Genomic DNA, 26,458 nt, shown 5'->3' with positions numbered 1-26,458 from the left:
TAATTTCAGTATGAATATTTCTATTATAGTAATGTTTATTATGTGAGATGTGTTTTTGACAATTTCAACCATTTTGTCTGACGGTAATTTGACACCAGTAAACAAAGTAGTCGTGACTCCCTCAGAACCAATCCAAACTCAGTTAAAATCCACCGATAACCAATGAAATTGCAGAACTGTTTGAAATGAACGTTGAGTTAGCCAATCGGCAGCCTTCGCGCCTTCCTAGTCACCGGTGGGTTTCGCCCAGAAAGGGAGGGAGAACGAGCTATACGTCAAACGTTAACAAAGTCCGTTGTTAAAATATAAAGCTTAATTTATTATTTCCTTGTTTTTTTTGGAATATCCTTTCAGTTTTACTCTCTGGAATTATTTGCCTATTTTTAAGGTAAGTACAACCGTCCGACGCATTTGTATGTGATGCAAAATAGCAAATCGCTTTGTTGAGAAATTAGGGTTTAGCCGAAGCTAACTCAAGCTGTCAGTATAACGGCTCTGCAGGCTCCGAGTAGTTGCTGGAACCTTAAGTTGTTTCCATTGGTCCAACTAAAATGTTGGAGGATATGTTAGGTTATATATATATGTGCTGGAACTTTTAGCTTGTAGTTGTATTAGAAATATTTGTTAGTTTTGGCCAGCAACACTGCTTGTAAGTGCTATTCGTCAACATCCCGATTAAGGACACCCAACCGTAACGGTCCCATCCATGGTCAGAAATTAGACTGTGCCCGCTTAGTCAAAGACAACCTATATGCGACTGTAACGCTAACATTAGCCGGCTTTGCGACACCCTGCGCACTGTGTGTTTTAAAATCTTTTGCTGTGATACGGTCACTGAATACCGTTTTGTTGAACTTCTATGTGCAGACGGGTTCGTTCTTTGACGGATGTTTGGTTTCTTTGCCAACAGTATTTGAATGCATGACGTTTTCCCTCCTTTGCTATCTGTCGCTTGCAACTGCATCACAGCAGTCTTGAGGCTAACAAAGCTAACGTTAGGCGCATTTGGTTAAAGTAACAGCTCCTATATATTCCAAGTGAGTTATAGCATAACGACTATCGTTACAGCTTAAAGTAAGCTACTATCATTAAAGACGATAACACAAGCTCGCATTCGTGTGCCAAGCAGTATAATATCTCAATTGTAACGTTATGGACCTAAAGAGTAAGAACAAGTTAAATTTAACGAAACAATGAATATAATCGAGTCAAAAATGTCGTAGATTGGAAAAGCAAGTATTTCAACGCTCCCTTTTCAAAGCATAACGTTAGTTTTAATTTGTCGCTTATTTGGTATTATATTGTAATAGCTGCGTTACAACAGATAAGTTGTCTCTTCTATATAACTGACAATGCAGAATAAAGTTAAATCGTGGATCTTGCGACTTAACACTATATTAACCTGACATTTGATGGCGCATTAAAATAACGTTAGGGAGTAAAGTTTGTGTCACACTGAGTTGTCCGCCAAAGCAAACCATGCCGATTTTTCCTACCATTATAAAAACAAAGTTATAGTCACTGCAATGTCAGTACAACAGGTTATCGCCTCTTTGGTGGGAGTTTACATCTTAATTGACAAGTTTCATTTCAAAAGGTCTGCATACCAGGTGGAGCTAAACAGCGGTTTTCAGCACAAAGGGGGGATGTCTGCGTGATCTTATATTTAACACTCCACCCACGTTACAGCTCATATCCTTTCATCAGCGCAGCCTGAGATCTGATGGGAAACTCTCACGACTCAGCCCTGACTTCCACATCCCATAACTCGGCAGGCAAGCCTGGAGAGCAGCGCAGGGACTCACTTTGGGTGTGTCGCTTTGAGATGGGTTTTCACTCAGATGTTGTGGATTTACAAGATTAGATCAGTTACCAGTGGATTAGGGATTGGCTGCATATGCATGTGATTCTCCCTGCGTGTTTGTAGCAATCCTGTTGAGCCAACATCTAAATGGTCTGTTGGAGCCTTTGCTTTTTTTTCGTGTTTCTAAAGGCTTCAGGAGATTGATGAAGAACACATCGGATTTTATTGTACAATTGTCAATATTTACCATATTGTCAAGTTTAACATTAACATGTGGTTTCTTTGATATATGTATAATGCTCAGACGGACAGTTTAGGGTGAAAAGCACAACCTGAACAACAACCCATAACCTCAAAGCAGTTTCTACATGCTGCCTGCCATTTATTGAAGCATGGCCCTGTGTTAACCACTGGAATTTTAATTAGCAGGACTGTTGACAGGAGGCTGTCCTTAGGGTATGCTGCTAAAATTGTCACCAGTAGAGAGCTGGAGGTAAAGACCTAAATTTGCTTTGCTGAAGCCAAAGCCTGTTGTCCTGAATGTTCCAATAACTTACGGTCTTGTTAAGGGGCTACTATCAAACATTTCTTACATATTGCAATGACTCCTCTGTTTTCTTTTGCTGACACTGGTGTGGTGAGATGGAAAAATTATTTAGAGTAATAGTAACCTCCATTTATCTCTTAATATAGATTGTTTTTTTAATGAGCTGAGTGGTGTGTAGCACATACATGTCTGACTTGCCTTTTTATTCTTTTTCAGTTGGCGGTTATTCAGATATTAGTTTATGCAGCATAGAAGAAAATTATATTTGCCCACAGAACTCAGTGGTTGTCGAGTAGTAAAACTGACCAGCTGTGAGCCCAGTAAGCTTGCATGGTTGTCCTCAAACTGGCTACTAGGGTTGGTGAACTTAAGAGCCTCAACTACAGTTTAGTTTCATGTCATTTGTGCAGTGTCTGGTGTAAAATTCCTTGCCTGGTTGGCTGCGACTTGAATGGCTGGACTCTTTCAGACAGACAGCTTTGGGTAAACCTAGCAGGGACAGACCTGTCAGCAGTTCTGCAGTAGTGTGGTGGTTTTCTAGACACTGAGCCTCCCTGGTCACTGATGTTCCATAATGCTGACCTTGCCTGGCCTACCTCATTGTGTCCAGTGGTGCACACTAGTAGGATTTTTTGTGTTAGCTAATGTAGGTTTTCCAGCCTCTCAGGATGTTTGGATGATTTTGAAATTGTCAACCAAAGATGTATGTATACAAATACAATGCATACTTGATTGATGATTTTTAATTGTCTAATTCATACTGCTAATGATAATGAATCTAAAGCAATTCACATGAAAATAATGTCATATTCTATTGACCTTTGTCATAAATTGTCGCTTTAATCTTCTATAGGATAATATTGAATTATCTGGACAATACTGAAGCAGGAATCTTTATATCATGGACAACTAGCAGGGCAATTGGTACAAAAATAGTTGTAACCTGTAGGGTTTTTTTTAGTGAAAGGATGACTTCGCTTTGCTGCACCATACATCTGCTGAGTTTTAAACATGAGCAAGCAAAACAAAATCAGAAACGCAGATTCAGTTGACTTTGTTTTTTTTTCTGTGTAGTTTGATATTCCTACGGGGGTGCTGGTCTAGACTGCGGGTAGAGCCGGTTATTATGTTGCCCTAGGGTTAAACATATTTGCAGTTACTTATTTTGAAGAGAAAATGCCTGGGGAGAGGCCAGGTCCTGTCTTTGCTCACAAGCATCTTACAGCTCATAGTGAGCTCGTCTGGAAATGCTTGCTTTAATCCTTGACACTGTGCCTTTTTTTGAAGAACATCTGCCAAGTGCATGATAAATTTGTGCCTTAAAAAATGTTTACACTCAAGGTACATTTATTTTGTCACTCTACAACACAGGGTTTCACCATGAAATGAAAGTTGTATCTCCAGTTCACGCTACACATAAACACAACATATATTTAGAATTAGATTAAAAATGTAAATAAAAACTATATATGCAGTTACTTATATACATATGTTATACACGGTAGTGTTATGGTAATGTGCTTCATTAATTACAGGGACAGAGCAGGTTATGACTGTCAGTAATTCATAATGTGTCTCTCTTGGGAGTGGTATGACACTGTAACACTGCATTATTGTCCTGCCAATGTTACACTGTATGTAAATGCAGCAAATATGTAACTGCCAAAGCAGTGTGAGTGACAATGAGCCTACTGAGATTTGGAGATGCCACTGTAGTTGTCATTAAATCAGATTGTTGAAGTTTGAGCTCATGCTGTGCTGTACAAAAACAGAAAGTGTAGGGTGCAATTACAATGTCATTATATCAAGTTATCCTTCTTCACTGTACTTACCAGTGGCAAATTAGGTTTGCACTGCATTGACTGATTTCTTTTAAATAATTCAACATACATTTATGCCAAATGTTCAAGGTTTCTACACTTTTGAATCATCCCGCCTGAACTGTTTGGACAAAAGTGGAAAAATCTTTTTTACAGTGATTTTGCTCGGTCCAGTAGACCTTAGTTTAGGAAGCTGTTTGAAAGAGGTTTTTTTGTACCCTTATCTTGCATCTCATTTCCTTTGTGTTTCCCTTCCTACCTATTCTTTTCTCCTGTCCTTTGACTCTCATGTGTTTGCGGTCTTAAATCTCCTGTCCCCCTTCTTTCACTTTCTCTTTACTTCTGCTCTCATTCTTTATCTCTTGTCTTTCACTTGTTCTCAGGTCAATGAAGATGCCTACTGTGAAGTATCAGAGAGGGGACATGGTGATGGGCCGCTGGCCTGGCAGCAGCCTGTATTATCAAGTGAAGGTGCTGGGCTTCGATGCCAAAAGTCAGCTTTACACTGTCATCTACAAGGATGGTACTGAGCTGGAGCTCAAGGAGCAGGACATCAAGGTAGCCCCGGAGTCACAGACTTACAACCTGTACTTCACTCTGTCTTTCCCCAGTTTCATGGGACATTTGTTTTGTGTAGTATCTTGGTGTAAATTGTTTTTTCTGTGGTTTAATTAAAATCTCAGCTATAGAGGTTGCTCATAAAGAGAGTTCTCATTTTGGTCTTCATTTCGACTTCAAGAATATTCGATTTCTTTTAATTTTATTGTATTTTATCATTGTCAAGGCCATATGGCTGAAATGTAGCTGCTGTGTAGGAAGACTACACAGACTGATAGAAGGCTGCCCAGTGTGGGAACACTCAAATTAAAAAAAACTGTCTTAACTGGTTAATGATCTGGAGGAATTCACTTTTCATGACCCTGCTGTGTTTCAGCATCATGTGGACTCACTGTAATATACCCAAGATGAGGTAGTCTTCTTATTAATATGTTTTCTGTTTCACCTATAAAAGCAAGGTACAATTGTTAAATAATCTCCTCTTTTGTTTGACTTTGTGTTTTTCCTCAGAGTGCTGCTGGTTTCCAGAGCCGTGCTCGCTCCCGCTCCCGTTCTCGATCACCAGGCCGCCGTCGCAGCCGGTCACGCTCTCCAGCGAGGACCACACGGCGCTCGTCCTCCCGCACAGCGGCAGCAGTGGCAGCTGCAGCAATAACAGAGAGCGCACCGTCTTCCCGCAGGGATTCAGACTTGAAGGATGCGGTAGAAGTCAGGCTCAGTCCCCTGGTAAAAGCCACAGCTGCCTTCTCATTTTCTTGTCGTAGCACTGATGTTGGAGGTGATTTACAGAAAGATAGGTTGGATGATATCACCAGAAATAGTGTGTATATATGCAAGTCATAAAATCCTTGCAGTAAATAAATACATAAGAGATACTGTACAATATAGTAATACTGTTTATCTCAAATACATACACAGGGCTCGACAATAACGATGGGGGCCAGTAAAACGTAACATTGGGACAGTTGAACTAGCAACTCACTGGCCCGGGCAAAAACATTAGTTATTTTTTGTTTGTTTTTTTTAAATTAAACTCACATCCTGCAGTTGTTCTGCAGCTCTTGGCGCGCACCGATGTCCAATCCAGAGTTGTAGTTACGTGACGAGAGGTTTTCAAATGTTATTTCTCTAATCTCAATCATGCGGCAACCTCTGGGTCGAAAGTGAAACCATGCAGACGGAACTTAAAGCTGCATGCTCTCTAACGGCCAGCAGGGGGCGAGTTCCATTGGAAATAATGGTAAAATGTTGCTACTTCTCAGCTGATTTATTACCTCAGTAAACATTTTTATATGAGTTTGTAGTCTCAGTCGCTGGTTTCAAGTCTTCTTCAACACAGCATGTTCATTTAGTATATTATGGTCCTATTTAGGGGAAAATAGACAATAATGCAGAGTATGCTTTTGGACGGGACTACCTTGTGATTGACAGGTCACTACCATGGCAACCTGTTCATCAGGATAGAGGCGACTTGTGTCCGCTGCTCTGTGTACATTTTTCATAAATGGCTGTCAGCAGGCGACCACATCATGTTTGAGTCTGTTAGTATGTTTTGTTTTAAAAGTAAATTGTTTTGTTTACCTTTTTATTTTTTATAGTTTTAACTATGATTACATTTTTGTTTAGTTTTTTTTATATCCAGGATGTATTTAATAAACGATTAAACACTTTTGGAAGGAGGGACAGTAAAAATTGTCTTCAGGCCAGTAAGTTTCAAGCCAGGTGGGGCCAGTTGCTAAAAAGTTTAACGTTGAGCCCTGTTACAGTACATGACTGTGTTGTATTCAGATATAGAGTCACTATCAACTCACTTTACTTAGTTTATTCTATTTTTTTTATTTTTTTATTTATTTATTTTTTGAATGACTGCTCGTGCTATACAGTAACATGGCCTGGATAACTGCCGAGTTGCCTTGTCAAAATTGGCATACAGCGCAGAATTGGAACTGAGAAATGTACAGTAGCAGCAAAGTCATTAATCAAAAGACAAAGCCTCCCACTAATTCAGTTGTTTCCTTCCTGGAGCTGATGGTCTCTGTTGCAGAGCACATTTCATTTCAAGAAAGTGCCTTGAAGCTGGAAGAAGGGGTTCCATGTTTGCTTCCTGTGACAGTGACATAATTATACAGTATATTGCATGGGTTGTAGGCTGAGTATTGTCATTTGGTCATGACTGTGCTAGGGCTTAACAATAAATTGAAATTTTATCGAAATCGCAATATGGTTACTGCAAATTTCAAATCGCATATAGCGCAATATTTGTTAATGGTGAAAAGTGTTGGAAAATACCATTTAAAATTAAATACTGTCGTGCTGCAGAGATGTCCCGGCCTACACATCATATTCTACAGGCCTAAGAAAACATCTTTGTTTGGTACCATTCCCCTCAAAAAACCAATTGCCCAATGGGGAAAAATAAAATTATAAGTAAAATCACGCCATAACCATTTTAATGTTTTTCAATGAAAATGATAAAAATGATGTGACAATTATAATTCCCAACAATATCGCAAATCACATCACAATTGCAGTCAATAATTGCAATTATATATATATTTTAAATTGTTCCGCCCTACTCTGGTCTATCAAGTTCTGTAATTTCCACTCAGCACACACAGATATAGTTTGTGTAGTAGTGGTGATATGAGATCATGTGCACCGTAACATGAAACACAGTCTTGGATACAGCAGTCAGTGCAATAGGGCACTGACACAAATAGTACCCATAATCCTGAGGACTGCAAAGACTATCCTTGTGGCATTTTGATAATTAAACACACAAAGTAATAGTTTGATAAGATTCAGTCCATCGTCAAATGTCCTAAATCATCAGAACTATGTCACTTTCTGTCTGTTTGTCATTCTGGATTTTGTCACGTTCCCTCTGCCTTTTCCTCACGTTGCTTTTTTCCCCCTTTTTGTCTCTCCATCTCCATCAATCTCCCTCCATTGTTTGATGGGCAGCAACAGACAAAGGCAGCAGAGAACAATAGCAACAATAAGCCTGAAAAGAAAGAGGAGAAACAAAAAGAGGACAATAACACTGCTAACAAAGTAAATGAGGTGAGTTTGATCTTGTAATTAAAAAAATGTTCATCTGTGTGGAAAACATTGATTTATGGAAAGGTCCATATTTCCTGAAATGAAAACTTCAACAATTAATTACGAGAAGACGGTCCGTTGTCCATCTCCTCTCAGTACACACATGAACATGAAGGACACCGATCACATCATGTCGTTGGACTGTTGCTCTAGAAAACATTAATGCCACTTTTTATTCACATGCTTTTCTATTGTTATTTCTCTTTTACTTTGAAATTAGTTTGTCAGTATTGCCAAACAACCCAACTGATATTCCAGGCGCTACTTGCTTTCTAATAGTGAATGGGCTTTGAGGTAAGTTAGAGCTTATGGAATGTCATGATGCATGCACGTTGGGGGGACTGTGTGTTTTCCAGCTGAGAGAGGCTCCCTTCACAAGATTGTGCTTCATTTAGCCAGTCACATGGTGTACCAACATGTGCCTTGTCTTTACTTTCACTGCATTTAAAATGTTCTGCTTGGCAGGGCAATGTGTGGAAAAGTAGACATCTGTGATTCTTAAAGGAGTTAAGATTTTAAAGATAAATTCAATAGTTCACATCATTTTAGTTCTTTGTTTTGCTAGCTTTGTTGTTTTGTTTCTGTCTCAATCAGATCCCTGAGTAGGACTGTAGACCCGAGACCAGCTAGCCTCTAAAGTCATTGTTTGTCTGTATGGTTATGTGACCCAATCATTAATCCTAGGAAGGTATACCTTCTGTAAGAAGATTTGAGAAAAAGCTAGAGCTCAGACATAGCTTAAAGGTGTTTTTTGTTGTTAACACGGAAAGTAAAGTTACTTCATGCACAGATTGAAATTTACAAATGAGTCCAGGAGCAGGGTGTGACTTACAAAAAGTTTCACTAACTAATATATCCGAAACGGCTGTTCATTCATTCATTCATTCATTCATTCAGTTTCGTCCTTGTGTGACAAACCTCCTTGCCAATCACAAGCGCCATGCTTCTCCTATGTCTCCTACTCACCAGTCAGAGGCCTGTTTCAGAAAGCGGGTTTAGTGAAAACTCTGAGCAAGTTGAGCCCGAGATGAGGGAAACTCTGGGATTTCGGTTTCAGAGAGCGAGATCAGATAAACTTTAGGTCTGTAACCCCGGCAACTTAGGCTGTGAACCTACCCTGGTCGGGAGGAGGTTTACTTCAACTAACGCTGAGTTTCTCTCTGACTCCTCCCCTCCTGCGGAGCCTGAAGCGGCCATCTGCATTTCCTCATTCAGACTTACGATATCAAAGCACATACTGGAACGCAGTTCTGTCTTTAGAAACATAGAAATCACAGTTAAATGGGCTATTGTTTTGTTTTACCCGAACATGATCTTGAACATGACCGCTTTTATGATCATGGACAGAGAGTTATCTTTGGACATCGTAAATTTATCCTCAGCACAGAATCAAATCTATAAGCTACACTGTCCTTTGTAACACAGTGACTCTGTGGACATTAAGGCAGCTGTCAGGTTGGCAACAGTTGCACAAAAACACTTACCATGCGCTAAAGTGCTGCAGTATACTGTTTAAACTGATCTGTATAAAACTGATCAATGAACAGTAACCCTTTATCTTGTAGTCGTACAGACTGAACATTCCTAGCGTAGTTATCAGCTGGATATGATGTGAATATTTCTGAGCGAGGATGACTGTGGTGCAGCTGAAACAAATACATGTAGTTTAAAAGTGAGTTTTTCATTATCTGCTGATAAAAAGTCTGAATGTGTGTTGACAGCATTTCATAAAATACAAAATGAGAAAGATTTTATTAATGTAACATAGACGTCTAAAACTTCACAGTCAGTTTGAACCTAGACACATTTTACATAGCAAAAAAATCGTTAATAGCCATAGGCCTACTGAGTCTGACTGGCTTTACAATCACAGGTCCATGAGTAACCTAAACTAAGTCTAATCTGTTTGATTAATATTTTCACCGTCAGTTATTGCCACCACATTTAGTCCCGTCAGGTTACAGCTGAATAAACAGGCCTGTAGCTGTTTAAAATGAATAACAGGCTGTAGGAGAATCCCAGCACTTTATCATTCATTAAGGAAATTCCAGTCTGGTAAATGATGAATGAGCAACGCTGTATAAAATGTAATATTAACGTATCAATCCTTCCTCCACTCCTGCGTTTTAGAGCCAATCATGGTCCGCGTTGGCATACATTCATATTTCTAGCTCCACCCGATTAAAATGGAAGCTCTGCCTTTATTTACCCGTTGCCATGGTGAATCGTAGTATTGGAGCTCCATTGATGATGGCTTTTTTTTATCACCATGCACGCGCTTCCATCTGGCTCAACATACTCAGAGTTGACCGAACTAATTTTAAACACCTGTTCTGAAACTGGAAACTCTCTAAGTTTGACAGCTCGGAGTTTGGTTTACACTCAGTTTGTTGAACCTGCTTTCTGAAACAGGGCCACAGGGTGTGCACATTGTACAACAACAAACTAAACTAGAGGAAAACATGTGGGAAAATGGCGTCAGGCAAACCAACACAGATAGCAGCTGTGCGGCGGTTTTGTCCGGCGTCAACTCATCCAATCCAATCCATTTTATTTATATAGCACATTTATAGAAAACAAAGATTTACAAAGTGCTGAACAAGAAATAAAACATAAAAACACATATAAAACACGTAGAAACACATAAAACAACCAGACTACACAGCTCTCATGCTGGGTTAAAAGCCAGGGAATACAAGTGGGTTTTAAGACGGGATTTAAAACATTCGAGGGTCGGGGCCAATTTCACCTGTGGAGGTCATTCCACATTTTAGGGGCTGCTGCTGAAAATGCACGGTCGCCCCTGGTTTTTGGAGCGACCAGCCGAAGTTGGTCAGTAGACCTAAGTGACCGTGTAAGAGGTCTGAGATGTAGTGAGGTGCCAACCCATTCAGTGACTTAAAAACAAACAATAAGTTCTTAAAATTTATTCTAAAATGGACCAGGGAGCCAGTGGAGCGAGGCCAGCACTGGTGTAATGTGTTCATGCTTGCAAGTTCCAGTTAAGACGAGTGGCCGAGTTTTGTACTACCTGTAAGTGTGAGAGAGAGGTTTGGTTAACACCAAGTGCATTACAGTAGTCCAGACGAGTTGAGATAATAGCATGAATCACATGTTCAAAGTGCTTACGAGATAAAACAGGATTTAACAATAATATTTATCTGTAGTTTTTTTTTTATAAGTAGTTTTTATTTATTTATTTATTTATTTTTGTCTGTCCTGCCCAGCAGCCTGGTATAGAGTATGATGAGCTGGATACCATATTGTGCCAGATAGATTTTACTTTAACAAGAGAGTATTAATATACTTCTTTGTCTGTTTTATTATTTATTTAATTATGTATTGATTTGTCACCGGGCCTGACAGGGGGCAGATGTGGAGATGGGGGGGCACAAACAGACAGCACAGAGTACACTTGTAAGAGAAGGGGGAAAGGGGGATGGAAGGTGGGGGACAACAGGGAATAGCAGAGGGAAACACCAATTGCAGAAAGCAACGAAACCTGCATTAGAACAGGGAGGGGGTTTGGGATGGAGAAAAACAACAACAAACAAACAATAAAAGTAAAAGACAACCAGCCGAACAGCAGCAATAAACAGCTGACATAGTATGACAACTAAGAGAAAAAGGAATACAAGAAACGGTCACGCACACTAAATAAGCAACACAGCACAGCCATGAGAGCTGGAATAATAACAATTAATTTAAATAAGTAACTGAAAGAAAAGCATCAGGAATAATTCTACCACGGACGACCTAAATTTGTTTGTGTCTATGTGTGAGACTGTGTGTGTCTGTGTGCGCATAAGCCTGTTAAAGAATGTAGTTGTTAGTGAGAGTGGGACGCCACGACTGTGCCACACCTACCCCAGCAACAGGCAGGCAAGAACCCCAGTAGCCAATAGGGGAGGGAGAAAGAAAAATAATAATAAATAAAAACGACCATCCAAATGCCAGTTGACAACGCAATGCCGACGGAACGCAAGAAGTGTAACCCGCGGAAGAGCAGCGCCTGGACCAACCGCGGCACGCACACAACATAGACCAGTGCTCCCCCCCCCACCCAACACCCCATCGCCGCGCAGCGAACAACCAAAACGCCCAAATGCTATACAAACATCAACATCAATGCACAAGTGACGAGCCCAACGCGCGCACTGTGCGAGCACGGCGACACCCAATGCCCAGCAGCCCCCTGCGAGTCCCGCGTGCGAGGTCGGGCAAACGAGAGAGAGCGAGCGGAACAACACAACAGCGAAAGCCAGCAGAATGAAACACCAGCAGCAAGTCCCAGCCCGGCAGCAAACGTGCCGCGCAGGTCACCGTGCACCCGCCAATAAAAGTCCACCGTTCCCCCAACCGCCGGAAAAACTAAGGCCGCCCGCGCCAGCCAACATCCCCCATGCACAGCACGCCCCCAGGCCACCGTGCAACACCAGCAAAACGAGGCAAAATCAACCAGCTCAGCTCAGAGGGGTCCATCAACTGGCCGACAGAGAAATGGGGAAGCATGGATCTGAGGCCAACAAAGAAAACCAGGGACGCAAACTGGTCACTCCAAGCCAACGAGGAAATGACTCCCCTGGACTCCAATGCACAAACTAAACGCCCAGCAGCCATCCAGAGACCCTGCCCAGGGAAAAAGCACATGTAAATGCTCCGTACTTATATACTTATATATATACTTTATATATATATATATAGCGCCTTTCTAGTCTTTTCGAACACTACATCTGCATTCACCATTCACACACTGAGCCTAAGTGCTCAAACAGAAACTGACATTCATACACTAGCGGAACAGCCACCAGGGGCAATTCGGGGTTCAGTATCTTGCCCAAGGACACTTCGACATGCAGCCTGTGGGAGCCGGGATTGAACTGCCAACCTTCCGATTAACGGCCAACCCGCTCTACCGCCGGAGCACCACAACCTACCCCGACAACACCAGCCATGTGCCCCAGAGACTCCCAAATGCCCCCACTGTGAGAGAGCTGGCAGGGGGAAGCAGCGGGAGCCCCACCCCTGCCGAAGAGGGCCCAGGCGAGGAGAGGAGACAACGGGCCCCCAGGCCCAGGGACACACCACCTGCCCAGAAATGAGCAAAAGCCAGAAGCCCACGCCAGGGGAGCCACGCCCACCCCAGATCAGGCAAGGCCGTCACCAACCCCAAGGCACCCCCGACGCCCCGGGGCTCCAGGGGCAGGACACGGGGCCATTGAGAATCCCACCCACTCCTTCAACACCTCTGCCTGCCTCTGTAAATATATTGTTTTGTGTTGGATGCATGTCATGGATTGTGAAGTGTTGTATGGTGGAGTAAAGATAAGGTGTGTGGTAACTAAGGTGCAGTTAAAATTGGATGGCAGTTGTGACACAGGCGCACCCCACAACTGTCAGGTAGTGGAGCCTCCCATCGTGCCCCTCCCACCCCCCAAGCCCTCTGTGTCTAATGTGTAATTAAAATTGAGGGCAGCCAATGGCGGAGGAAGAAGGGCGAGGCCGCAATAAAGCAGCCCCACCCACCAAATGCCCTGCAGCCTGCCCGCCCGCCAGAGTCCTAAAGGTGTATGTAGTGAGACATGACCAAAGGGGGGAAGGTGAAGGAGGTCATAGGGAGGCCAGAATGGTCCTCCTCACTGGGACCAGATTCCTGACTGGCCCCTTCATTCAGTCCCATCCCCCACCCCCCTAAGTAGGAGGACGCCAGGTCCATCCAGCCCAGGGTTTCTCTGTTTATCAAGTTTAAAACCATTGTCTGTTTTCACACCAAGATTTGTCACTACGGGTTTCGCATATTGTTGCAGGTAGCCCAGGTCAACAGAAAGGATATCACTGGCCCGACTGGGTCCAAACACAATGACCTCACTTTTATCTTCATTTAGATTTAACAAGTTAGAAGCCATCCAGGCCTTAATATCTTTTAAACACTCTAGTAGAGGTACGAGGGATTTTTCACCTCTTTTGAGGGGCAGAGATATTAGGGAGTCGTCCACATAGAAGTGATAGGAGATGCCATGCTTTCTAATTATGCTTCCTAGGGGGAGGAGATACAGGGAAAAGAGAAGTTGTGCAAGAATTGAGCCCTGTGGAACACCACAAAGAAGGGGGGCAGTAGATGAACCCAAAAAGTCCCCAAGCTTTACTGAAAAGCATCTCCCAGACAAATGGGACTTAAACCACTGCAAAGCAGTGTCCCTGATACCAACACAGTGCTCTAGACGAGAGATAAGAACCGTGTGGTCAACTGTGTCAAATGCGGTAGTGAGGTCTAAAAGCACTAGTATTGCAGAATTAACAGAGTCAGTGGTAAATAAGAGGTCATTAAAAACTCTTAAAAGTGCTGTTTCAGTGCTGCTAAATGCTTTAAAACCAGATTGAAAAATCTCAAAAATACCATGTACATCTTAAAAAGAATGCAGCTGTAGAAGTACAGTCTTCTTGAGATAAAAGGATAGGTCTGTAGTTGGATAAAATCGAGGAATCCAGATTTCTTTTTTTTAATCTGGGGTTCCACAACTGCTTCTTTGAAATATGTTGGAACGACACCTGCTGCCACACTATTATTTATGATTTTTTGGACATTCGGGCCAATATTCTCCCAGGCTTCCTTAAAGAGGCGAGGGGGCACAGTGTCAGTGGGACAATATGAGGATTTTAGTTGGGTCACTATTTTAGTGAGATTTGAGAGTGACACAGGCTCATACTGGTTGAGGACAGTTGAGCAAGTGCTAACTATGGAAGGGTCAAAAGCAGGGGGTGAGATATGGGCTCTCATAGTGGCAACCTTGCCTAAAAAGAAGACTTCAAACAAAGCTTCCAGACAGGAGGATTGTGGAGAATTTAATAAATCAATAGTTTTAAAAAGGACACGAGGTTTATTAACATATTGGGAGATAATGTCAGAAAAATATCAATTTTTTTCAGCTTTGGCAATTTTCTGATATTTTCTCAAGCTGTCTTTAAGGACTTCATATGATACCTTGAGCTTGTCCTTTTTCCACCTGTGCTCAGCTCTCCTGCACACTCGCCTGGCCTCATGGGTGGCGTCATTGAGCCATGGCTCAGATTTAAATCTGAGACACCTAACTTTTTGCGGTGCAACAATATTAAGAATATCGGCACATGTGGAAAGGAAGGAAGAAAGTAATTGCTCTGTGTCAAGGTTAGCCAGATAACTATTACCAGACATTACATTAATAAAAGCACAAGTAAACTTAAACACACCTACGAGCAGCCAGCCATGGTGAAAACAGTGAAGTGATGGTAACTCCAAATTACTTGAGCTGATGACAGCTACACTCGTTACTTTAGGCATGTTCAACAAAACCTTTGTGAAAGTGATAGTGAACAAGTGATATTTAAATCTGCTCTGTCAACAGTCTCTCATCCTCTGTGTTTCACACAAGCACAGCGTGCTAGCTCTGCTAATAGCACAATGTTATAAACAAGCTAAAACCAAAGATGTCTGTCCGTACTGTCTAACTGTTTCTCTTAGTTTGCCTTGTATCTTAAAATTCAGCACATTGTTGTAAATGGAGCTGCTGGAGTGAATCTGTCTGGAATAATATGATTTATTTTTTTTACATTTTAGATTAGTTTCCACTGAGATATTATTGCTCGACTTGTTTAAAGTTGCTGCTCTAGGAACAAAGTTAGTTGTATTGAAAATGTTCACTTCTAATTCTTTTCTGAAATTAAAGACAACCAGGCAGCCACTATGCACATTTCAGTATTTGTTTATTTATCACAAGTCATACCATCATTGCAATACAATATGTCAATGCAATATACAAACAATGTTATCGCAGATTTTTCTCCTATCACTCAGGTCAACTGCCATAGTACAGTATATCCTTGCATTCAGCTGCACTTGAGTTCAGTCTTTTCTGTCCATCCATGTGTTTTATTGAGAACAAACCAAACACAAGAATCCAATTTTAGGGAACATCTCTATTAATATGTGAATCATGTTTTTTGTTGTTGTTTTTTTTGTGCTTTATACTACTGTAATTTATTGACATAATTTCTGGTCTCAGAATTTCATCGGTTAAGTTCCTGTAGACAAAACATTACATTTGAAACACTGGTTTTATGTAAAAAACTTGATGGTGGTGTAACAATTTATATGTTTTATTAATCCACAATCCGAAATGTTTTTTAGAAGTCCGAGGCTACGGTAGAGGCAGAACCTGAGAAGAACCAAGGCCGTTACAATCTGCGCCGCAGAAAGGACGATGGAGATGCCAAAGCTGTTGAGGCCAAACCAGAGAAGCTGGAAGAGAAGAATGCCAAGCTGGCAGCAGGTCCTGCTGTCTCCCTCTCCACCCCACTTGACTTTGGAGGGAAGATGGGTAGGTTACAAGATGGATGGGAAATGTAGTTTCATGTCAATATGCGGATATTAGCCTGAGAAAGATTTTTAAAGTGTTCCACACGCAGACCGATTACATCCTTGTACGACCCCAGTGCTAGGCCACAAAATTATATTTAGTCACACTTTATTTGATGACAATATGTTACTTTATTGATTCTTCTTGTTTGAGGCTGTGTTTTGTGTAGTGTTGCATCTCTGACACAGTGTAAACAATTAAAAATGACACATCAATAAACACAATCATAGCACAGTCCAGTGTTTCCCACGTACTTTACTGGGGCCATCCGAGTATATCTGGCGACCCATTCCAGCATTTTGCAGAGAAACACAGAGAAGAGATGTTATCTATTAAGGTAGAAGTTGCGGACAAGTTGGATACGGCCCGGGTAAAGCAACAGTGAACACACCTGTGCAGATGTCATTTGTTAGCTACCACGTTGGTTTCCTTTTCCTAGGCTAGGTCATTAACAAGCCTCCACCACATGTGGGGCACCTGCTGCTGTGAAGGGAATCGCGGGTGGAAAAATTCAACAGAACAGACTGATACATGTAGAAAGAGACCGACAGAGGTGGGGCAAGCTGCTGAGTTTGCAGCAGGGGTGTGTGACTGTGGGGAAAAGAGAACTGGGGCCTGTTCCACGGAGCGAGTTCAACATACCCAGGATATCTTTTCCTTATCTGGCTTCACTAACCCTAACAATAACAATTGGGATACGCGGTTACATGAAGCTGGTGGAACAAAAATGTGCTTGAAAGTTTGAGGAGTTGAGGAGCTCCGCAAGTGGCGGCGGGGGAAGCCCGCAGCAACCCGCGGGAGGAGCTTCCGAGGCCAACCATCTGCCCGCTCACAGAGCCCTCTGCTCCCGCCGTCACACAGACTGCTGCATCAACAACAGCAGAGGAAAACCGCTTATTCATACCGCTTATCTGTCTTTACATTCTGAGAAATGTTGAAACATTTAAACTTAAATCAAGTGAAAGCTGTGTAGATCGCTGGTGTGTGTCGCATTGAATATTACGTCGCAGCAGTTGTGTGTGACGTTGCTACGACAACCAGCTACATTAAGGGTTACTATCTCTGGGTATTTTCTGCAATGGAAAATGGAGCACGGCCAAACTGAGGCGAGTTGAGTCAACCCAGGGTTTCCCAGTCCTGCCATGAGCGCGTTCACACAAAAGAGGGGATGTTAGTAGCAGATGACCAATCACAGACATGACAGTCCACTGGCATCAGAGCGTCATATTTTACATACGAAGAGCAAACTGTAACACTACAGAAATACGACATGGTCTAAGTAGCACTGCTGCAGCTGACACATGCAGGGAGACAGAAAATCGCTGACAGTGTGAATGCCTAAATGAGCAGGTGTAGTCCATAATAATGTGTTGATTTGATGTGTTCTTATGGCGTCTATGAAAACATTAGCCTTATTCTGTCAGCTTGGCTGTGTGTCGGCATTTCCAAATTAAAAGACTCGGGCACTGAATAACCTAAGTGGTCGTTCCACCTCACTTTTAAGAACTTCTCATCACTTCAAAAATTAGATTAATTTATTTAACACACTCAAAAGTGTTCCAAACATTGTTCTAAAATAACTTCATAAAGTAATGAAACGAAAAATCCATTCATGCCATAAAATGTGCTCAAATAGTGTTTGAAAGACTGAATCTCAACATTTAGGCTCCAGAGCAGGTTAGCCGCTGAGCATAAGTTACCATGGCGATCTACCCCATTAAGAAGTGAACCATTGTCGTGATACTGAAAACCCAGGGGTAGCCCCGATGTTAGGCTATGCTGAAAGGAAAGAGAGCTCATTAAGTTAGTGAGGAAACAGTAAAATAAGATGGAGAATGAAGTACACTTCAAATGGTGAAATAAGCTACTAGAAATAGAAAACATACCCCGCTAAGGTGGTGCACAGCCTGTCAGGATCCTAGCAGGTGAAAACAGACTATACCATAAACCTGTGGTTTTCACAGTATGTTGTTCCATTCTGTGCTAACATGAGTTATGCACAGCTTTTATGTTTACTAAAAGAATGGAACACTGCCAGCGTAGATGCAACTGCACGACTTGCCTCGGACAAAACTTTCCCTACCTTACAGATGCCTCAGCTATGTGACTCCCATGCATGTTGAGGAGCATAACAGGTTTTCAGTGTAAAACCAGTCACTTTAGTATGTGTGTGTGTGTGTGTGTGTGTGTGTGTGCATGGTTGGTGGTGGTGTTTAGCTACACATGCAGAACGGCTGTTGCAAACTGAACCTGATCAAATTGACGACATTAGTATCCCCTGTGTGTTTTCTCCTTCCTCCAGGAGCATACTTCTGGCTTCTCTTCCTGCCAGCCTGGGTTCTCTTCCTGGTACTCCAAGTCAAACTGGAGGACCCCAGCCTGGCCAACTTCCCTCCTCCTCTGCCCCCTCTTGAAGCCTTCTGGGATTCCCAGGCTCTTGGCTTTGTCATCCTGTGGATCTTATTCCAGGCCCTGCTGTACATCCTGCCAGTTGGAAGGGTAACTGACAACTTAGCTGAGAACTGTACAAACAAGAAAATGTGATGTCATTTGACGAAGAAAGTTTTTAGACTATTACCATTGCATTTTATATATAATTTTAAAAAACACAGCTGTTTTCTCCTTCACATTATTGTGAGTGACCGCACACTGTGTGCCATTAAAAATAATAATCACAAAATAACATTGATAAAACACGGATTATAGTGAAGGGATTTGAACTGTGATTTTAACCCACTTCAGACTGTGGAAGCTGCCCAGCTTTCTGTAATCACTGGTAGAGGAAAGACACGTGAAGCGGCACATGACTTTTTCAGTTTGTTAGCTCTGGCAGGAGGCAGAAATTGGATTAATGGTCAGGAGTCACAGTTAATGAGATGCTCCACGGGAAAATGGAAGCTCTTGATCTTTCTGTCCTGGATCACCTCTGCCTCTTGAGTCGTTCACTAACTGCGATTACTCTCTGATCACCGGAATGATAAACCTTTATAAACATATTACATTTTTGTGTTCAGTATTTCAGTCTAAGAAGTAGCGTGTTTTTCAAATGTAGATGAATCTTCAGTGTCCTACTCTGCTTCAAAACAGATGTTTACAGACAGATGTTTACAATCAAAGTCTTACTTGGCATCTGGACTGAAATGAAGAGCAGCAAACTTCTGAACAGACTCTCTCTGGCTCCCCTCAGACTAGCATGCATGTGTTTGCTTGTGAGTGAGTGACCCTCACTCCCACCGTGACTGAACATGTACTCTCGGTCAATTATTAATCCCAATATCGCCTCTTTTCTCTCTAGCTGAGCGAGGGCATGCCACTGAGGTCTGGGGAGAAGCTGCAGTACAGAACAAATGGTGAGACTGTGAAGTGAGCGTTCTGTATCCAGCTCCCACTGCCAGACAATTCCATTACAATCAATAAGTGTCACAGTGTAACTGGATAACGTTTGCTTCAGCATATTTATCTTTCAACTTCCTTTTTTATATTTTTAATTGCTTTCTGTCTTCCACATTCTGTCTTTCTTCTGTCCATGTGTATTTAAACCGCTCTGTATCCCTCTAGGTTTCTTTGCCATTGTGGTGAGTTCTGTAGCTGTAGCGGCAGCGGTGCACCAGGGCATTGACCTCACCTACATCCACAGCCACTTCCTGCAGCTGGCTGTGGCCTCCTTCCTCATCTCTGTCCTGCTCAGTGTCTACCTGTATGTGCGCTCCCGCTACGCTGCCCCAGAGCAGCTGGCACTTGGGGGAAACTCTGGTAAGGGAAAGATTTAGAGTTTCCTACTCACTGATTACATACATCGTGTTGTGCCTCTTTTATTCTTTATTTTGACTCTCGTCTGCTCCCTTTCTTTCTCCAGGCAATGTGGGTTATGACTTTTTCAAAGGACGTGAGCTCAATCCCCGCATCAGAGACTTTGATTTGAAATTCTTCTGTGAGATGCGCCCTGGTTTGATTGGCTGGGTGAGTTGTCATGGGACACCAAACCAAACCTTTGTCTCAAAAATGCATTAAGTGAGCACACAAAGTAAGATGTTTATTATTATAAGCAAAACAGGCCTCTTGGTATTTTGTAGCCAGGAACATGCGTCCTTGTGTCTTGATTTTAAAAACATTTCTGTCAGCTAATTGTAGCTGATGAAACACTTCACAGATTGCACTCTCTGGTGGCCATATGTGGAAGTGGTTTTTAACCTCAGATGTGGCATGAACTCAGTGAACGCTTTGTGGCTACGAGGTTAATGCAGACTTTGATGTTATAGCATTAAAGATCCTCCCTGTGTTTGGAGATGTTCAGATAATCACTGAAGACTTTGTTGTTAGGTTGTCAATCCTTAAACATAAGCAGGCGTTAAATGCCGCTTCCAGTCATTTGTTCCTTCAAAACCTTGAATGAAAGTTGGCAGGTATCTTTACAAATGTCTGTACAACATTCCGGATGATGAGGAAACCTTCATAATATCTGTCTCTCATTGTTCAGTGTTTTATCAACTTTGCAATGGCCCTGGCTGAGATGAAGCAGCAGAGTCTGGATGCTCCCTCTTACTCCATGATCCTTGTGAACCTCTTCCAGCTTCTCTACGTCATGGACGGCCTCTGGAATGAGGTGCGCTTAGCAAAGCACAAGAGAGAATGTGCTGTAACATTTTCTCAGAAATGTCACTCAAAGGGAATAAAAAAAAAAAAAAAACACTTTGATAAATAAAGAAAATAATTACATATAGGGATGCACCAAATGTTGGGCAACCGAAATCAAGCTTTTATAGATCCACTGAAACGGACCAGTGTGAGACAAGACATGTGACAACGTCCGGGTTTTCAAAATAAGGTGTCTATACAGGATGGAAATAAGATTAATTGGATTATATTCACAGAAAGTATACAACATATTACATGTGTCCATTAAGAGTAAATGGACACATGTAATTTACTTTACCAGACCCCCCCACCATAGTCTCTCCAAATCCTATGGGAGACACTGAGTAAAAAGCATTTTGACTATTTAATTTATGCAGTAGTTTTTAAAAAAAAAAAGGCAAAATAAATGGAAAAGAATGTAAAATACCTTGTTCAGTATTCGGGGGTTTTCATCATATCCTGTTTCGACTTCGGCCAAGAATTTTCATTTCGGTGCATCCCTAATTACATACATGGTCAAGTAAAAAACTTCTAAACCAATCTTCTGACCAAATGAGTAATGACTGAATGTGTCTCTTTGTCTCCTCAGGAGGCCATTCTGACCACCATGGACTTGATGCACGATGGTTTTGGCTTCATGTTGGCTTTTGGGGATCTGGTGTGGGTGCCCTTTACTTACACCCTGCAGGCCTATTACCTGGTCAGCCACCCCAACCCCCTGAGTCTCCCTGCCCTCGCAGCCATCATCACACTCAAACGTAAGTAGGATCAGGGCATCAAACTAAAGTCAATGATCATCTCCATTGCAGGTTTGGATTGTTTGATTACATAACTGTATATGTCGTATGTTCCAAAAGGGATGAAATTTCAGTGGGTGTTGTATTTTCTCAGTTTCTAAAGTTGGGGTTGTTGTTGACGTTTTCTCCTGGCCTCTCTGTCTTTCAGTCGTTGGCTTCTACATCTTCAGGAAATCCAACTCTGAGAAGAACGCCTTCAGAAGAAACCCGTCAGACCCCAAACTGTGTCGTAAGTTCCCCTGCAGGCTTAAGGCTAATTATCTCATGGTTGTGTAATGAGATAACTTCCCCCTTACACATTCCCTTAATGCCTTGCAAGGAAAAGTTACTGAGGCAGAAGAACAGCCAGTAGAGTTACTGATGTTTGAGCTCTCTAGTTATCTCCATGCCAGAGTTACAGTATTTCTGACTTAGTGGTGAAAAGCACATATATGATGATGTTTTTAAAGAATAACACTATTAAATGCTGGAAGTACACTAGATGTAGTGTTTATTGTGTTTGATCAATAAGACAAGTTGTCAACAAATTAAACTTTAAAAAAGTACTTTTCTGTACCTCTGTTTTTGTATTTCTGTTCTCCAGATCTGAAGACTATTCCCACAGCTACAGGGAAGAGTCTGCTGGTGTCCGGCTGGTGGGGTGTGGTCCGCCACCCTAACTACCTGGGAGACCTTATCATGGCTCTGGCCTGGTCCCTACCCTGCGGTGAGTTGGCATCACATTTTCCCCACACACAATCAAACACCAGGGTCATCCTTCTGTTTAATGCCTCTTGCTGACTACCGATGGCCGTGCTGTTCACACTACACAACTCACCGTCTTGTGACGGGAGTCTTGAAGTCGTTGTGGCATTCACACTACATGACGGTGACAGGGGGTCACACACTACACGAGCTGAGAGCAGCTGTGTCACCCGACGCCGGTCTCCAAACCACGTTTTGTCAAGAAAACACGTGAAATATGAAACATGTAATGACGCGAACCTACAGACAAAACAGCTGTTGTTTGTTATTATAGAGATAGAAATTATAAAGACAAAGAATCTGGGTGAAAGAATGCATTAGCACATGCAAGTAGCAGGAATTGTCTGAGCTACAGAGAGTTGGAGGGGAGGAAAAAGTGTCTTGCAATAAAAAAGTAGCTGCCTGCTCTGCCAGCTGCCTGCTCTCACTGGCTGGATGTGGATGTCAAGTCAGCCGACTCCAGATATCTGACATGCTAGATATCCGGAAGACGTCGGCGATGTGTCGGTGAGCTGTTTTGATGTGTTGTTGTGTAGTTCAAACATAACGACTAGTGACCGCTGATTTACTCCCAATCACAGCCTGACAGTCGCAGAGCGGCAAATCGGGCTAAAAATTGTTGACGTGAACCAGGCTTAAGTGAACAGCATGCCAGAGGACTGAAAAAGCACTTGAGCACTTTCCATGTGGAAACATGATGTGATAAAGAACAACAGTCACATGTGTCAGTGTGTAAGGGGCTGGTAGAAACATCATAGTTTCTCTTGAGCACCAGTTTGTGGGGGGCACAAGAAATGTGAATTTGAGAGGTTATGTCATTTTTGAGTAATTGTTTTTATTTAGAATCACAGTGATCCTCACAACAACCCCACTTGAGCTAATATAGTAAGAACATATACCACAAATTAAAGAAGAACAAAGTGTTTTGCAGATTGTCTGTACTTGTACTACTTGTGTTTAGGTGTGTTTTTTAAGGTTGCATTCAGTAGCTGAAATAAGAGCAGACAGAGAAACTCCACACTAGGTCACGTGGAGGAAGAGCCTTCCGGTAATGACACCTAGGGGTTGAAATGTAGCGGTCTCACCATCACAATGGCAAATCTTGTCATGAAATATTTTCTGTAGCTTGTGTTACAAGGCAACATGTAGCCAAACATCTGGTGACAGAAAAGGTTGTGTGGTTATTCTGCAACAGCTTGGTGCTGGTGCCATGAACCTGAATCAAGGAATGCAATGCATTTGGTGTGTGATGGTGCTTTGACAGTGTGTTAAACTCAAACTCAAATTGGCGACTTTAGAACAGCAACTGTTGCCTTCAGACGGCTGGAGATGTGTGTGGGTTGAAACTGGTGTGACATTGTTTTGTTTAAACTGATAAATTAAGATTAAATAGTTTTTTTCTGATCAGTCCTCTCTGCCTGTTTACCATCCACATCTGCAGGCTTCAGCCACCTCTTGCCGTGGTACTACATGATCTATTTCATCATTCTGCTCGTGCACCGAGACTCCCGAGACATGAGCGAGTGCAGGAGGAAGTACGGCTCGGCGTGGGACGAGTACTGCCGAACTGTTCGCTACCGGATCATCCCCCGTGTCTACTGAGGAACCAGTCGCTGGACACTGCCCAGCTGAGGCCGCTTTGACCCAATATTATAGCTGTGACAGCTCACCAAAAAAAAATCCACATATGAATGGATTGACTGACTGATTAGATTTTTTGCTTAGTTTTTTGTTGTTTTTAAACCAAGAACTTTTTAAATCCTGATTCTGGACTGAAGGCGCTATAGTGCTTAGAATTTTTTGATGCAAGAAAAAAGACTCTCATTGGTATTATGGACTATTTGAAGAATTGCCTTTTTAATAGAAAATACTCAAAAATAAATACTTTTAAAAGTTTACAAAATAGGGGGGACGCCTCTGCTAGGAATGTCTTGTTTGGATGTATATTTTTGTATATACACATTTGTTTTTATACTTACAGAACAACTCGCCACTTGCATATTTTTTGGTAAGTTTTACTCTTTACTCCATATTCAAAATGTTACAATATCAGCTTGGCTATTATGAAGAATTTTGTAAGTATACCTTCCTACTATAATTAAACTGCTTGTGTATATTGTGAAGGGTGGGATTAAAAATGCTACTTACTTTTTAAATTAGCTGTACAGTGGAACTAGGACTCATGTTCTTTCTCAGGACCCGGGATATTGTCAGAAAGTTGAATTAGACATGTTTTGTCTTATTAATTTTGTTGTGTATAATTTTATATCGATATCTAGTTTTGACTTGAGAGTGTAAAATGACTTTGGAGGTTTCAAGAAAAATGCACTAATGCATTATGGCTTTATTTTTTCCTTACATTATCAATTCCAAAGTGTATTTGATTTGGCTTTGCTACCTCAGGTTTACCCACTATCCAGTCCTTCCTCCTAAGTAAGGAAAATGAGTTAGACTTGTTTTCATTTCAACAATAACATAAGTATCTATCTATCTATTCTAAAGCATATTCTATTTTATGACCTGGTTAATTTGATAACACTGCCACATGAATTTGGTTTGAACCTCTTTGAACTTTAACATGCTAGGACAAATGACTGGCGATTTATATGAAGTTTATACTGTGACAATGTGCAGAGCTCTTGCCTGTGTTAGCATTTATCACCGGTGCATTTGCAAACCCAAAAAAGTATTTTTATGCATGTGCAGCTGTAGAGGACACACGTAGCAATACATTAACTAGACTAGGTAGCATTTTCTATGCTGTGCTGACTGAATACCATGTAAATATCCTTTTGTTGTTTTATTTTTATCATGTATTTTGAGCAAAAGAGGTGACTAGTGATAATAGGAATGTTTCTCGATAGATATTTAATGTTGCTTTTTATTTGTTTTTGTTTCTTATAAGTTAACTACCTAATTTTGACCACTGTATGTTTCCACCTAGATCTGCCATGATTCAGAATATGTTAAAACAAATGGAAAATGGTGTGCTACATTCTTTACCTATTGGGAGACAAAACATGTTTGAAACCAGCCTGTATGCCCCAAGACACCTTTTGGCGATTATGTTTATTTTCCTTGCTAATATCCTAATATTATGTTCTTCTCTCCTTGGATTGGTCTGAGTGGATATGACAACTATGAATGAGAAGTCCAGTGTCTGGAAAAAGCTAATCTGTACAAATGTAACGGCCTAAAATAAAGATTTACAGTATTTCCTTTTTCTGCTTTCTGAAAACTTGTTCATTTATAGGCTTGTTAACAGGCTCATTGGTTGACAGTGCTACTCCAGGAGGAGAAGGTGTCATCATATGGGTCATGACTGGTAGAACTCTTCCTACAAGACACTTGAGTTTGTTCAGACACATTCGGTACTTAGAAAGTAGAGCAACGCCATCTACACTCACCTAAAGGATTATTAGGAGCACCATACTAATACTGTGTTTGACCCCCTTTCGCCTCCAGAACTGCCTTAATTCTACGTGGCATTGATTCAACAAGGTGCTGAAAGCATTCTTTAGAAATGTTGGCCCATAATCCAATTCCTCGATAACACTATTCTACCCAAACTCAACATGGAACAAGTAAACACACTAGAATTACCAATCACAGAAAAAGAACTTCACTCCGCATTGAAAAGCATGCAAAAAAATAAAGCACCAGGTCCAGATGGCTTCCCTGCTGAGTTCTACGAACATTTTTGGTCAACCGTATACCCACTATTCAGCAGAACAATAACAGAAATAAAACATAACGCAAAGTTCCCATCCCACATGAATACAGCACTTATATCACTCATTCCTAAACCTAACAAAGACCACACCTTCGCATCTAACTATCGCCCTATCTCACTTATAAATGTCGACATAAAAATGATTAGCAAAACACTAGCCCATAGAATTGAACAAATTATACCGTTTATAATCCATCCTGATCAGACCGGCTTTATAAAAGGTAGATATGCATCCAATAACACCCGCAGATTATTCAATCTAATGCATTACTCATCAGTACAAAAGAAAGATACTCTCATTGCCACATTAGACGCCGAAAAAGCT

At 41.6% G+C, this 26,458-nt stretch overlaps 1 protein-coding gene across 1 annotated transcript; it reads left to right on the top strand.

Moving 5' to 3' along the window:
- Nucleotides 1-245: 245 nt before the first annotated feature.
- Nucleotides 246-25,621, top strand: lbr (lamin B receptor). The gene is made up of 14 exons (XM_046061112.1): nucleotides 246-388; nucleotides 4,555-4,729; nucleotides 5,240-5,455; nucleotides 7,694-7,792; nucleotides 15,996-16,185; nucleotides 18,527-18,723; nucleotides 19,520-19,574; nucleotides 19,783-19,977; nucleotides 20,081-20,184; nucleotides 20,702-20,827; nucleotides 21,449-21,617; nucleotides 21,805-21,885; nucleotides 22,240-22,362; nucleotides 23,842-25,621. Exons 2-14 carry the CDS (start codon nucleotides 4,559-4,561, stop codon nucleotides 24,000-24,002), a joined length of 1,887 nt encoding a protein of 628 aa, XP_045917068.1. The 5' UTR covers nucleotides 246-388; nucleotides 4,555-4,558; the 3' UTR covers nucleotides 24,003-25,621.
- Nucleotides 25,622-26,458: the final 837 nt, after the last annotated feature.

The sequence above is a fragment of the Micropterus dolomieu genome, linkage group LG10 (genome assembly GCF_021292245.1).
Source record: "Micropterus dolomieu isolate WLL.071019.BEF.003 ecotype Adirondacks linkage group LG10, ASM2129224v1, whole genome shotgun sequence".
NCBI classification, from domain to species: domain Eukaryota; kingdom Metazoa; phylum Chordata; class Actinopteri; order Centrarchiformes; family Centrarchidae; genus Micropterus; species Micropterus dolomieu.
Note: the sequence above shows the minus strand (reverse complement) of the source record. Positions and strands in the feature narration are given on the sequence as shown.